Source organism: Myotis brandtii, unplaced genomic scaffold (genome assembly GCF_000412655.1).
Source record: "Myotis brandtii unplaced genomic scaffold, ASM41265v1 scaffold187, whole genome shotgun sequence".
NCBI classification, from domain to species: Eukaryota; Metazoa; Chordata; class Mammalia; order Chiroptera; family Vespertilionidae; genus Myotis; species Myotis brandtii.
The window spans coordinates 1,293,634-1,308,431 of NW_005356944.1; the positions used below are offsets into that span (position 1 = coordinate 1,293,634).

Genomic DNA, 14,798 nt, shown 5'->3' on the forward strand with positions numbered 1-14,798 from the left:
CCCCACTGGGGATGTGCCCGCAACCAAGGTACATGCCCTTGACCGGAATCGAACCTGGGACCCTTGAGTCCGCAGGCTGATGCTTTATCCACTGAGCCAAACTGGTTAGGGCTATATTTTATATTTTAAAAAAATCTAATTCTAGTTGCTGTGTGAAAAACATGGGAAGGTGGGGAGCAAAGGTGGAAACCAGAAACCAAGTCAGGAAGCTGCTGAGTTGGTGGGACTGCCTCATGGATAGAGCATCGGGTATGAAGGGGTGAGAGGAGCCGAAGAGGACTATTTCCAACAGACCAAGTTTTTAAAAATCAAGGTCAAGGCAGTCCTATTCAATTTTGCAGGCACTGCCACATGCAAAGTAAGGGGTGGCAAAAAATAGTATGTGCATTATTTCAGTTTCCTTACAAGCCTGTAACAGACACCCTCTATGTTCAGAAAGCATACAGGCTCCAGGGCAGCAAAGGTGAATAAGGCACAGTGCCTGTTCCTAGGTGCTCACTAGAGGGAGAGATAGCAAGTGACCAACTATACAGGTCAGTCATGTGGATTAGACAAATTTATACTTATAAAGTGTTTTCTACTTGCCAGGCACTATTTTATTTTATTTATCTTTATTGTTGGGAGTTTACCAGGTACTATTTTAATCACTATGCACCGTCATCATCAGTCTTGAGAAGATGATGGACTGGATGCAGAGTCCAGAGGCAGAAAGATGGGTCGCGTCTTCTTATATCTCTGCATTGCGCTCGAGTTCCTTCCCATCTACCTCCAGTTCTCTTCAGCTCTGACAGTTATTTGGGTGGTTTTTTTTTTTTCAAATATTTAGAATAATTTTTACACTGTCTTTCTTTTATTTCTTTTTATGCACTTAAATATTTTATGCATGGTTACTTTCTATATCTGATAAACCTAATATCTGAAATGCTTGGGGGGCTAAATCTGTTGTGTGTTTTTTGTACTGGTGCTTTAATTCATGGTGGCTTATTTTCCCTGTGGGTCTGGTAATTTTTGTTGTGGGAATTTTTTTAATTGGTTGTACTTTATCTCTGGAAAACCTCAAGATCCTGATTTAGGCTGCTCACCTTTAGAAAAAAAATTGTAGTTGCTCCAATCAGGCACAAGGGGGCGCTGACACCATGATAAATTAATTTCTGGGAGGAAGGTGTCCCAGACCTGAAGTACCATAATGTGAACGAACAAGCATGTGGTTGGTTCCTGGTTCACAGGGGAGCCGATCTTATTCTTAATTTTTTCCCACCACACACAGAGAGGCATATTTCTTTGTGGGTTCCCTTTACTGGTGGGTGGAAGTTTTCTGGTCTATGCTTTTGCTAAAAGTGTAGCCCCTTCCAGATCTTGACTTAACTTATGAGACTTGGGTTCAGCTGGGATTCACAGTCTATGTAGTCTTCTGTGTGGTTCTTTAATCTTCAAGGTCAAGGTATTAGCGTTTGGCCCAAGGGCAGCTTTGGAGACAACCTGGTTTACACTCTTGTTTGAAGAGGTCCTTGTGAAGTTCCCTCACTATTGGCAAAATTAGTGATGGTTCTTAAATTATGTTTGTTGTATTGGATCTAGAGTCTAGCTAGCTGCTTAATGATAGGCGGGATCTACATAAAGTCTAGAGCCCTGGCCTGACAGAAGGGAAGTTGGGAAGAGCAGTTTTCTTTCATTCATTCATTCACTTGTTCAAAATTATTTATTGAGCACCTCTGTATGCCACCTAGAGTCAAAGTCACTGCTTCATGGAGCTCGTAGTTTAGAGAAGAGACAGTTATAATCAAAGTCACACAAATGAAAGTATATAATTACAGAATGGAAGGACAGACAGCTAAATCTGTTGTGTGTTTTTTGTACTGATGCTTTAATTCGATGGTGGTTTTTCCCCCTGTGGGTCTGGACATTTTTGTTGTGGGAATGAATTTTTTCCCTGTGGGTCTGGTAATTTTTGTTGTGGGAATTTTTTCCCTGTGGGTCTGATAATTTTTGTTGTGGGAATTTTTTAAATTGGTTGCACTTCATCTCCGGAAAACCTCAAGATCCTTGTATGCTAAGCAACCAAGAAAAGGTGAATGCTCAGAGCCTTGTGGACTGTGGAAGGAGCTTGCCCAGATTGCTCAGAATAACAGGAAGCTATCAAGGGGGACAAGGGGGGTAGGGTAACTTGATCAAAATTCCATTTGAAAAAGTTGAGTTATTGTTGAGATTCAGGACAGGAGCAGGGCTGCAGTTCAGGCACACCTGGCTTTATTGCCTTTCACGGATGTTGCACTTCTTACAAATTGAAGGTAAGACCCTCCACCGGCAAAAAGATTATGACTTGCTGAAGGCTCAGATAATAGTCAGCATTTTTTTAGCAATACGGTTTTTTTTGGTGGCAGCGGTGGGATCCATAGGTGTTTTAAAATTAGGGCATGTGCGTTGGTTTTTAGGCATAATGCTATTTCACACAAAGACTACAGTATCATGCAAAAACAACTTTTATATGCACTGGGAAACCAAAAACCTCATGTGACTTGCTTTATTGCAATATTCGCTGTATTTCAGAGGTCTGGAACCACGCCCACAGTATTCCTGAAATATGGATTGGAAAGAAGGGAGTGAGTCCTAGGAAACTTCAGGTTAACAAGAGTTGGAGACTCCTTTGAAGCAGGAGGAGAGGGGAGGGAGAGCTTCTTTGAGATGTGTGGCCTGAGGCTTCCCTCTGCCACAGAGCACGGCAGCAGGAACAGGCGCCTTTGGGATGGACGCTCAAGGATCTGTGAGCAGAGGTGGCAGTGTGTGCCTGGAGCTCAGGACAGTGGTCAGACAGAGACACCAATTACGAGTGACTCCTCTTTTTTAAAAAAAAATTTTTTTTATTGATTTCAGAGAGGAAGGGAAAGGGAGAGAGAGATAGAAACATCAATGATGAGAGAGAATCATTGATCGGCTGCCTCCTGCATGGCCCCTACTGGGGACCAAGCCCACAACCCAGGCATGTGCCCTGACTGGGCATCAAACCATGACCTCATTCATAGGTCGACACTCAACCACTGAGCCATGTCGGCCAGGCTAAGAGTGACTCCCCTTAAAGAAACTAAAGCTAAACTCTGCTGTTCAGTGAGTCTGGCAATAGTGATTTGTACCAGAACCATCTTCACCCTGTCATTCCCCCTTTACCTGCACATGTAGCCTTATTGTCACAATACACATAAGTTAGTCTCCTGTAATTTCTCCTACGTGTTTGCCCAAGTTATAAGCCCTTTCTTTACATGTGTCCCTCAGACACCACCCCCATTTTCAGCCTCAAAGCAGTTCATTGACTATGTCCTAATTCTTAGGGATTCCTTCTACCTAAATGAGTCTCAAGAATAATGATGACCGCCCAGCTGGCGTGGCTCAGTGGTTGAGCATTGACCCATGAACCAGGAGGTCAGAGGCAGCCAATCGGTGATTCTCTCTCATCACTGATGTTTCTATCTATCTTTCTTCCTCTCTCTGAAATCAATAAAAACATATTAATCTAAAAAAGAATAATGATGATCTCTAATAACATCTGTTAATTCCTGAAGGAATTTAATGTGCATATTATGAGACCCTGCTGATGTAAAAACATCTAGCTTTTAAAAATATCTCCAGCCATTTCCTGCCTGACTCTGTTTGTCTTTCCACCCTCCATTCCAATACTGTTGTGAGTTTTCTCACTGCTCATGCTATGCTTACCCTCCTCCCTGCAGCTCTGTTCTGCAGCCCGGCTGCAGCTCCTGCCGGGCTAGTGGAAGGGGCTGCATGGCCACATGAGGCCTGCCACTCTCTGGTTCTAATGAGGAGCTCAGAGCAAGGGAGCTCCAGCCCCTCCCCCACAAGATGCCTCTGGAGAGAACCAGAGAAGGAAAACGGAAGTGCAAAGGCAGGCTTATGGGTGAAATTAATACCCCAGAAAGGATTTCAATTTAAGAAAATCATACAAGGATTTTAATATCATATTCTCTTGCTAACTGGTGAGAGATGGCAAACTTCAGAGGGCTACCCTGACCTCCTGTCTCTTCTTTTTTTATTATTCTTAATTTTTAAAAATGTACTTATTGATTGTTTAGGGAGGGAGAGAGAGAAACATCGACTTTTGTTGTTCCACTTATTTATCCATTCATTGGTTGACTCTTGTATGTGCCCTGACCAGGGATCAAACCCGCCAGCCTGGTGTAACTGGATGATGCTCTAACCAACTGAGCCACCCAGCCAGGAACCTGCCCTGGCCCAGGTTATAAGAGCCACCTCCTCTTTCACATGCTCTTGGCTCCCTTCCAGCCTCAGACTGCCCTGAGGTCTTCCCATGACTGTCATGTCCAGCCCCAAGTCTCTGGCACCGCGGCGGTGCTGCACGGCCACTGGACCCACAGGCTGACCAGCCGGAAGGGATTTGGGGGGAACCAGGCCCAGGAAGGACAGTGCTGGCTCAGGCAGACCCCCTTGTCCATCCCGGGAAGAGGCTCCCTGAGGCTGTGGGGAGTGGAGGCCACCAGCACTAGTTCAGGTCACTCCCACCAGCTCACAACTTGAAAGGGCAGCACGCTTCTGCTGTCAGGAGCAGCCAGACACCGTTACGTGTGTGAAGTCACTGGAGCGCCTCTCCCAACACAGGCTCCTGAGCCCAACCTCAGCTTCTGCTTCGGCCAGGCCCGGGTGGGGCTGGGAGTCATTCTAACCGGCTCCCAGAGGTCCGATGCCGCTGCTCCCGGACCACACTGGGACCACCGACCACAGAACTGCAGGCCCTCACCCCCTGTGTGAGGCGGCGTGAAGGCTAAGCAGTCCCCCTGGTTCCGGGCCAGTGGGCGCCTCCTGCACCCTCAGCAGTCCTTCCAGGGCCACCCACAGGGAGGAACTGCCTTGTAAGCAAGTGAGGGGCAAGGTGCACGCGTCACCATTTCTCTAGCAAGAACCACAGCCCGGCTCAGTGGCCACGTGCCCCGGGGCCATGGTATGGCGATGGAAGGAGGGAGAATGACTTGCAGTCTGCGAGCCACCACCTGGTGAAGGACAGCTCCGATAAGCACCTGTCAGGGCTGATGCTGGCAGGCCCACCAGGTGGACTTGGGTGACTCAGGGGAGACTGTCATAGTGCCCAGGGAGAGCAGGGTAGAGAGTCACCGAGCTCTGGATGCTCTGGAGATGCATCCAGGAAGCTGTGTGATGCGACGCACCAGCTGTGCAGCCTGGGACGAGTTACCTAGTGTTTGAGCCGAGGCCGCCTCTGTCACGGTGGTTAGGGTGGTTAGAGCGCTCGATTGTCTTTCTAGGCAGCGAACGGGAAAGGGCAGGGATCCAGGCATTCAGGTCACCACGAGGGGGGCCCAGTTTGATCGCAGACAGATTAGTGGGTACAAACCCTGCTCAGCTTTATTGCCAGTTAAATGAACCCTCCGCCAGTTTTCATGCCCACTGGGCAACTGAGATAAGTAAAGAAAGCCTGTGCCACGGACTCCCTGCTGCCGGCACACTCACAGCTCTCAGTGAGGGGCTGGCGGGGGTGGAGGCAGGGGCAGGACCACGGAAGCAAGTGGGGTGCTTGGAGTTAGCGCAATGCCACTGCCTTCAGCAGCCATTTACCGGGCTGCTCTGAGCACAGGCTCCGAGCTGGGAAATGATCAGGTGTGCTACCCCTGCCTCGAGGAGCTCCCCGTTTAATGGGGAAGCTGAGAAGTCAATCGGCCACCAGGACACAGGTAGGGCTGTGGTCAAGGTGATCTGCAGACCCCAAAGTCAGCCTGGGGAGCCGAGGAGGGACCAGGAGACAGAGCTCAGTCTGGGTCTGGGAGGGGCCCAGCCAGAGGGATGATGGAGTCACCCCTTGGCAATGCCCAGTGTTGGCCGGGAGGGACTAGACCAGTGATGGCGAACCTTTTGAGCTCGGCGTGTCAGCATTTTGAAAAACCCTACCTTAACTCTGGTGCCGTGTCACATACAGAAATTTTTTGATATTTGCAACCATAGTAAAACAAAGACTTATATTTTTGATATTTATTTTATATATTTAAATGCCATTTAACAAAGAAAAATTAACCAAAAAAATGTGTTAGCGTGTCACCTCTGACATGTATGTCATAGGTTCGCCATCACTGGACTAGACCTTCCAGGCTGGGGGTGATGAGGGGCACAGCTTGTGCTGGGGCAGGGCTAGGCTGCCGAAGCTGCTGAGGGAGAGGGAGCTGGCGGAGGGAGGTGCCCCATCAGGAGGGGTGGAGTTCGGGCTTTTCCCTGGAGGGGGTGGGAGTCGCTGAAGGATGTGGACAGCCGGAGGTGTAAAGGCCACACTTGAGTCAGGGGGGAGAGGTGGGAAAGGAGATGGGGTGGGAGGCGGCTGAGGGCGCCGCCCTGGAATCCAGGGGAGAGTTAGCAGCCAGGCAGCAGTGGAGGGTAAGGTCACAGGTGGCCGGGATGTCTCCAGCACCACCGCTTAAGGTAGTTGTTTACGAAGGAATCAGGATGGGGGCGGGGCCTGCTCCTCACCACCTCCCCAGCCCCATCTGCACCTTCCAGGCCGGGAGGTGCCTCGACAGGAAGGCTGAGACTCTTGCATTGAAATCTCAACCTGGTGCTTTCCACTTGGCCTCCGACCTGGGCAGGTGGGTGGCGGTCCGTCCCACCTGGGGAGCTGCGGGCAGCGCCTGTGCAGCCTCATCCCCACAAGTGGAGGAGGTACTCGTAGCTGAGGAAGGTGACGGCGTTGACAGGAAAGGCGCGGGCACTGTTGATGGTCAGCCCCCGGAAGAAGACCCCCAGGCCTTCCTGCCGGGCGCTGCTCACCATGCAGTCCAGCAGCCCCTGGTACTCCCTCTGCCCCAGCCCGGCCATCTGCATCCGCGACTTGATCACGTCCAAGGGGGTGGCGGTCACCCAGGAGGTGATGCCTGCAAAGCCCCCTGCCACCAGCACTGTGGTTGAGCCTGGGGTCGCGGGAGGCCGGGGCAGGGTCAGACCCGGGAACACCCTCCCCTGCCCTCGCCTCCCCCCTCCTCCTCGCTGGACCAGCTCCCCACCTCACTCCTCTCTGCCCCCCACCCTCTCACAGCACCTCACTTACTGGGGTTCTGGCCGTCTGGCGTGGCTTGGCGGCAGAGCCATTCGTAGCTGACGAAGTAGATTCCCAGTGTGGGGGTGTCCCTCAGCGTCAGAGCCCAGGCTCCCCGGAACAGCCCCCGCGGCCCCTCCTCCTGGAAGATGGAGGCCGCACAGTGCACGGGCCCCCGGTACCGGGGTGGGGGGCCCCCCTGCCGCGCCCTTGGCTCTGTCTGGTTTTGTAGCCGAACTTTGATGAGGTCAAAAGGGGCCAAGCAGTAGGCCTGCAGGGAAAGAAGGGTGAAGGCCCGGGCGGGGCCAGCTTGTGCTGAGGAGGAGGAGGAAGGCAGAGGGCATCTTCCCGCAGGACCGCCCGCTGCCAGCGCTCAGCTTCTCATACTCAAAGCTGGGGATGGGCCAGGGATCCTCCCCGAACCCAGGACTGAGCGGTGACGGGGTCTGAAGAAAGGGTGCAGTCTGCGCTCACGCACAGGGTAAGTAGGTCACCGTGTTCATGTTGGGGTCTCAGCCCCCACCTCCTGTGCACACCTCTCAGGGGGCAAGCGCTGGGCCAGCCCTTCCTGCCTCTCACACACCCTCAGCTACTGGTGCCCAACAGCACGTGGGTGGCCGTGCGTCTGTAGGTCCTAGAGCTCTTATCACTGGCTGAGGCACCCGGAACTCAGAGTCGGGGTGGTACTGGCACCTAGGTGGGTGCTGGGAGGACATGGAGGGTGGTTGGGGAGGGGCTGGGGTGTGAGTCAGGGAGTCAACCAGGTCAAGATCAGCGAGGAGAGAATTGAGGCCATAGCGCGAGGTTAGCGCAGCATTTGGGGGCGACATGAGGTGTGTGTGTGTGTGTGTGGGTGAGGTGCGAGGGCTCAGTCCCTCAGCCTGGAGATGGCTGATGACAGAGGAGACTGGCGGAGGCTCTGGCAATGATCTTTAGAGGGTGGAGGCCAAGTCGGCCGGCTTCCTCCCCTGCGAGAGGGGCCCTGATGTCGCAGGCTCCCAAGCCCTCGGCTCCAGAAGCTGAGGGGATGGCTGGGCCTAAGGTAGGGTGGCAGGGAGGGCCCACCCTCCCCATCCCAGGCCGACGGGGACAGTGGGGACATCAGGCTCTGCTGCACTGTGTGACGGGGTCAGCCTTCGCCAGCCCAAAGCAACTCTCGTGCCCAGCAGAGGTTGTCAGTCTGCCCTGTGCTAACCCGAGTCCTGCCCAGCCTCCCTCCCACCTCCACACAAGACACACTTTCTGCCCCAAGACTGAAGTCAGAGGCTCCACAGCAAGCGGCTGCAGTCGGTCCCCGGACCCAGTCCCCATCGCCACCCCCAGTCCCCAGGACTGTTATCTGTTCTACTTTCCAAAGAGCTGGGGGGAGGCTGGCTCAGGCGCTGGGCCTGGCTGGGCCTAAATCAGGCCGCCTGGCCTGGAGCCTCAGTTCTCTTCCTTGTTTCTGGGGGTGCCAGGTCTCCGGGCGTGGGAAATATGCAGGCACGCGCCTTGCAAAGAGGGGCAGGAGAAAAGCCAGGCCCTTTGGGGGTCTCATGAGTTATTAATTCACCTTAGTGAGCCCGCGGCCTGCTCCTTGTCCTTGCTCTCTGCCTGCGAGTCTGTCAGGAGCATCAGGGCAGATGCCAACTAGAGGGTGACCTGAGGCGCCTGGCAGGTGTGGGCAGGGGCAGGCACATATCCTCTGCCTCTATGCTCGGAACCCCCATTCAGCTGGGGTTTCCCTGGGTGCCTGGAGGTCCCCCTTCCCCCCACCCCACCCCTCAAAAGCCCAGGTACTTAAATGCTGAGAACAAAGACCGAAAACAAATGATTGGGGCCACTTAATGATTAATTCCCGGGGCCTCTCCCAGCGAGACCTGTGGACTGAGGCCCGGTGACTCCCAGCCGCCCAGGCTGCAGGCACAGGGGCTGAGCAGGGCAGGGCGGGGAGAGCCAGGACCACGTCAGGGCAGGGCTCCCCTTGGAGAGAGCCTTCCTGCAGCTGAGGCTGGCAGACCCCCCCCGGAGGTGGGCAAGCCCTGTCCACCTCAGAGTGGGGCGTCGGCTGCTCTATGGTGTCCTCTCAGCACCATCTCCCCCGCCCACCCCCCTGAGCTCTCTCTGCTTTGGCCCCCCCTGTTCTGCACCCGCCCTCCAGGCCTGCAGGGTGGACGGCCTGCTCAGCCAGGCCAGGCCGCTGGGAGCAGCAGGAGCTGCCATTTCCCCTCCGCCTCTCACATTCCGGCGGGGGGGACAGCCATGGCCTGCAGCTGTGGGTCCGCAGATGTGGCTGGGAGGGGCAAGACCGAACTGACCACCTCTGCGCCCACATGTGCCTGTGCGTGTGCGTGTGCGCATGCCCCCCGCCGCCCTGACCTGGAGGAAGCCCCCGGTGCAGCCGGCTATGAAGACGTGCGTGTAGCTGGGCGGCTGGAGGCGCCGCTCGTGGTGGGAGGTGGCCGTGAGCGCCAGCAGGGCGTTGCTGTAGACCCCGAACAGGACCGAGTTGACCACGGCTATGCTGGCGATGGGGAAGCTCATGCCCTTGAAGAAGCCCAGGATCTGCAGGGGGAGGACGCCCTGGGGTGGGGGGTGGGGGACCTGGGCCTCCCCTTGGCCCTTCCCAGCCCCGGCCAGGCCTCCTCCTGCTGGAACCACACTGAGCCCAGCGGCGGAGGCGCGAAGCTACCACCCAGCCCCAGCGGGAGCCCCAGACTTGGGTCTTCTCTCTCCCAAGGACGGAGCCCCGCCTGGGAGGAGGGAGCTGGTACTGACGCTCAGATGCCTCCCACCCCAAAGCCCCGGAGAAGCAGGCACCCACCGACTCATGGCGGTAAGTCTTGACCGTACAGTCGATGATGCCTCGGTAGGTGCTCTGGGTCTGTAGCCGCACCTGGACGGGAAGGACCGGAAGGACGGACAGAGCGGGACGCCCGCGGGGCAGCAGAGGCAGGAAGGAGCCTGTCACCCAGGCCCTGCCCTCGGGGCAGCCTGCCCTTCGGTTCAGGTGCCATCTTTCCCTCCTCGGGCGCCTCCCCTACACTCACCTTCACAGTGTCGAAGGGGTGTCCCAGCACCAAGCCCAGTGCTCCTGTAGTGACAAGAAGGTGCTATAGGTGAGGCCAAGCCCCAGGCTGAGGGAGCAAGTCTGCGCTGAGAGGAAAGAGAGGTTCAGGCAGGAGAGAGGGCAGGGCCTTCCACAGGCTCCACAGAAACCCCGCTGGCCCCATGCGCCTCCGCACCAGGCGCTGGGCTGGGAAGGGACGGGACCAGGGGACAACAGGAGGGCGCCCCAACCTGGCCTGAGGGCACGCTCGCAGAAGGGAGAAGCCAACCACAGACTTGGGGTCCTCACTGGGCGCCCACACCCCAGTGTCTTGCTGGCTTCTCTAGCCATGACTCTGGAGGGGTCTCCATCGCTCCTCCCTTCCTCCCTCCCATCAACTCACAACCACTGTCCAGTTTGGGGCCTTGGTCCAGACCAGGCCCTGCCCCACCGGCGCTCTGCCCTGTCCACCTGCAGTGCGTCCTTAGGGGAGTCTCGCTGGCCCCAGGGGCGGAGGGCGCAGCCCCCGGCCATCTCCCCGCCTCCTGGGCTTGCTCTCTGCAGCAGAGGCTGGTCCTGGAGCCTGGGGAGAGGTCGCATCCCCCGAGGCAGGTTCAGAAAGTCCCTCTATTTCTCCTAAGAGAAGTGTCCCCAGAAGCTGAGCTGGGCCTATAGCGCAACCGGCCTCAGGATCCGGGCCTCCGTTCATTGCCAGGCAGGGCACAGGCCGAAAGGGGGACACGGGACAGCAGGTGAGGTCAAAGGTGAACTTCTTTCTGAGCCCCACACTGGGAGAGCGGGGTTCGAGGTGCAGGTGCTGTGGGTGCCTCCGGGAGACGCTCACCTTGGCTCCCCCTCTTGGCAGGTGTCAGGCAGCGGGGCCTTGGGACAGCACCCTGCCACCTGTGCCTTCCTGGCTTCTTCCCTCACACGACTCCCAGCAGGCTCTGGGACCGCTGGCCCCGGACACTCGGGGAGCCAGGACTTTGGCCTCAGCTCCTCCTATGTCACCTACCTTCCCCAGGAAGTGACCCACCACTGGGGGGACGTGACAGGGGGAGGAAAGAGGTCTCACCGGAGATCCAGCCGGCCACAAACTCCTCCACAGGCATCGTCCGGCCCGGTGGGGACGGTGGCTCCCGCAGAGCGGACGCGGTGAAAGTGTAACTACCTTCTCCCGCCCCGAACCCAGCTGATAACCTCCCACTAATGTTTAACCCAGGCCTTGGGCACCAGGAGAGGGGAGCAAGCCAGCCTGGGTGGCCCTGGCGGCCTGGGAGGCGTGCAGTGTGAAATCTCATGGGGCCCGATGACGGCCCACGGTGACCTGCCAGCCCTGCCAGCCAACAGTGGCCTTGAAGTGTGAGCCGGACTGGGCCCCTCCAGGCTGCCTCGGCCAGCAGTGGTTTAATGAGTCTCCTGGGGACAGGCCCTGCCTGGCCCGCACTCCCATTGGTGTCCCACAGCACAGACAGCAGGCGGCCGGACTGAGAGAGCCGGCATGGCCACCAGGGGGCAGGCCTGGGCCCAGGGTCTTCCTGAGCCTTGGGAAACAAGGAAGCTGGGGAGTGACTCACCGACTCACCACTCACCGGGGCCTGGAGCCAGGCCTCCTCCCAGGGTTGTTTACCATGGGACTGAGTCATCCGCAGCCTCCCGTGGCTCCTCTTCCTGAACCTCATGGGGGGTGGGGGGACTGAGTGTATAAAGGGTGGAGCACTTCTCTGCTTTGGAGGATAAGGCTTTGACTGCCACTTCTCTTTGCACAACTACAACCCAAACTGACAGGGCAGGGACCCGAATCCCTCTCCTGCAGGATGAGGGAGAAGAGGGGACGGAGAGGAGGGGGCTCTTCTTCTTTTTTTAAAAAAAATATATTTGTGTTGATTTCAGAGAAGAAGGGAGAGGGAGAGAGAGATAGAAACACCCATGATGAGAGAGAATCATTGATTGGCTGCCTCCTGCACATCACACCCAGGCATGTACCCAGAGGGGGATCGAACCATGACCTCCTGGTTCATAGCTTGATGCTCAACCACTGAGCCACACCAGCCGGGCTGTTAGTTATCTTGAAGGCTTCGAACAATGTGTGGCACAAAGTAGACACTCAAATATTCATGAAAGAATGAATGAGCAGACGAGTCAGGGGCAGCATCAGTGGACAGCCCTGCACCAGCCCTCAGTCCCAGTTCTCTCCCCCATCCCCAAAGGGCCCTAAGAATGTAAAGGTCCAACAAGACCCCTCCTGCTCCTCCAGAACCGGTTGCAGCTCTTGGTTTCCCATCAGATGTTCCAAGGACCAGTCCTGCTCGCCCTTCTCTCCCTTCGCCAAAGCTGATCCCATCCACCCACTACTTTCTCGTGCGGGGAGAGGTCCTAGGAAGCAGGGTTTCATCTCCGACATCCTCCCCCTGGAGCTGCCTGGGGCTCCTTGGGCTGCCCCAAGACCTTCCCGCGCACTGGCCTCTCACGGAGGCTGGGCTGCAATGCTCCTACAGCTGGTTCTCTCTTGAGTGATGGTGGAAAATCCCTTCTGTGGGCCTCAGGCTACTTAACGCTTGCAAAAGTAGGGGACCAGCCCTGCTGATTGCTGAGTCTAAGGCCTTGGCTTTAAAGGTTAGCGCTCCCCAGCGCCTTGCAGAAGGACAGCCTCCAGTCCTGACTAGGTCTCCTCCAGTCCTGCAAGTCCCACCAGGTTAACCGTCCGCCTGGCAGAGCAGAGCTCTGATCCCGTTACTGCCAAACCCACCACACTCCCCCTCCTAATTTCCCCCTGCAGCTCCCACTCCCCGAAAGCCCTAGCCGGTTTGGCTCAGTGAATAGAGCATTGGCCTGCGGACTGAAGGGTCCCGGGTTCGATTCCAGTCAAGGGCACATGCCCAGGTGAGGGCTTGATCCCCAGTAGGGGGCCTGCAGGAGGCAGCCGGTCAATGATTCTCTCTCATCATTGATGTTTCTCTCTCCCTCTCCCTTCCTCTCTGAAATCATTAAAAAAAAAGGGATCTCTGCTCCTCCTTACCGGCCTGGTTTCAGCTTCCTCACCACCACACCTGCGCCAGGCCTGAGCTTTGTTACTTATCTTTTTGATTCTGTTTTATTGTCATAAAATGGAGATATATACTCAGTGTGTTCTAAGGATTAGAGCACTTAGGCTGAGTCTGGCATATCCTCTATGCCCCACAGACGGCAGCTACAAAAGGGGGATCTCTGCTCCTCCTTACCCGGCCTGGGTCAGCTTCCTCACCACCACACCTGTGCCAGGCCTGAGCTTTGTTACTTAATCTTTTTGTTTCTGTTTTATCATCATAAAATGGAGATATATACTCGGTGTGTTCTAAGGATTAGAGCACTTAGGCTGGGTCTGGCATATCCTCTATGCCCCACAGACGGCAGCTACTAGTACTCTGATTTCCACTCCCAGGGCCATGAGGAGTGGAAGGGGGCCTATGCACAGGGGATGCCCAGGAATTGAGGACCGTTCCCTTTCTGCTTGTGGCATTTTATAATTTTTAAGGCAATCTTGTCATCTTACGTAGTTTTAAAGGTGTTTCTATTTCACATTGATGTTTCTCTCCCTCTCCCTTCCCTCTCTCTCTACAATCAATAAAAATATATTTTAAAAAATTTTAACACTTTAAAAAATCAATAAACCATAAGCTTCCGTGTCTCACCCAGGTCCATAAGCTTCCGTGTCTCACCCAGGTCCATAAACTTCCGTGTCTGACCCAGGTCTCCCGCCCCTGCTGGCCGGGCCGCACGCAGTAAGCGCTCAGCTGCACGGAACTGTTGCTCACTCTGCACCAGCAGGTTAGGGAGGCCGCCGAGCCAGCGTCCTGGGCGGAGGGTCGGCGCTGAGAAGCAGGACGGAGATGCCCGCTCCCACTGCGCCCTCTTCTCCAGTCACATCTGAGCGTCTCTGAGTCCTCGGGTCCTTCTGCAAAGGACATTGTAATGGGCTCGAGTGGGTCCTGAGAGCCGGCTAAGAGCTGTTTCAAATACCGAGGCAACGAGGCCCGAGCTAGGAGCTGGGGCTGCCCCTGATGCCAGGGAAGCAGGGCCTGGCCAGCCACTCCTCCGCCCTCCGCAAACCCCTCTTGGTTCTGCTGATCACCACGTTCACTGTGGTCACCTGGAACAACCTCTTGTTCCTCTGGTTCAGGAAGGCGCCCCATGGACCTGTTTTTCTCCCCGAGATCCACCCCTCAGGCGCACAAGCTGGCGTTGCCAGGGCATGTTGGCGACGTGGCCCTGGGGACAGGCGGTTCACACCTGCTCTTCCAGCCCCAGCGCCTCTCCCGGCCTCGGGAAGGCCTCGCGGTCTCTGAGCCCGTGTCTAAGGCAGCAGGCGCGCAGGTGCCCGGCCTGGTCCTCGGAGGGCATGCCCCTTTCACAGATGAAGAAAACAGGCCCGGAGGCGAAGGGGCTTGTCCAGGAGGAGTCAGGACAGGGGCGCAGTCTCCTGACCACAGCGAAGGGCCCGTCACCCCTCACGGTGCTGCAGCACAGGCGGCTGCCTGGGTCACCTTTACCCAGCACCCAGCACCCTGTGGACCCGCCGCGTCCCAGGAGGGGAACAGGCCCAAAGTCACTACGCCCAGATCCCCGATTGCCTGGACCTCCCACACCTTGTTAGAGGCCATCGGTGTGGGGGCCACTCGCCCTTGGTCACCCGGGTTCGCAGCGCGGCCACCCCAGGGTGTGACCCAGGTGGGCCAG

At 56.1% G+C, this 14,798-nt stretch overlaps 1 protein-coding gene across 5 annotated transcripts; it reads right to left on the reverse strand.

Annotated features, from left to right (window-relative positions):
• Positions 1-6,045: 6,045 nt before the first annotated feature.
• On the reverse strand, positions 6,046-11,587 carry SLC25A45 (solute carrier family 25, member 45). 5 transcript variants are annotated; one of them, XM_014538041.1, is made up of 6 exons: positions 11,098-11,560; positions 10,084-10,127; positions 9,858-9,929; positions 9,413-9,598; positions 7,067-7,325; positions 6,046-6,691 (listed from the first exon to the last, which is right to left on the reverse strand). In XM_014538041.1, exons 1-6 carry the CDS (start codon positions 11,381-11,383, stop codon positions 6,570-6,572), a joined length of 969 nt encoding a protein of 322 aa, XP_014393527.1. In that variant the 5' UTR covers positions 11,384-11,560; the 3' UTR covers positions 6,046-6,569. The 5 variants fall into 5 exon arrangements, with proteins under 5 accessions (XP_014393527.1, XP_014393526.1, XP_005864297.2 ...); XM_014538040.1 differs by having other exon boundaries at positions 6,589-6,929; positions 11,098-11,565; XM_005864235.2 differs by having other exon boundaries at positions 6,589-6,929; positions 11,158-11,560.
• Between the last annotated feature and the right edge of the window lie 3,211 nt (positions 11,588-14,798).

Coding starts and splice junctions, on each gene's coding strand:
- SLC25A45 (XM_014538040.1), bottom strand. CDS start 11,383: ATGAGATTTCACACTGCACGCCTCCCAGGCCGCCAGGGCCACCCAGGC. Junction 9,930..10,083: donor ACCCCTTCGACACTGTGAAG/GTGAGTGTAGGG, acceptor CTTCCCGTCCAG/GTGCGGCTACAGACCCAGAG. Junction 7,326..9,412: donor GCACCGGGGGCTTCCTCCAG/GTCAGGGCGGCG, acceptor CTTTCCCTGCAG/GCCTACTGCTTGGCCCCTTT.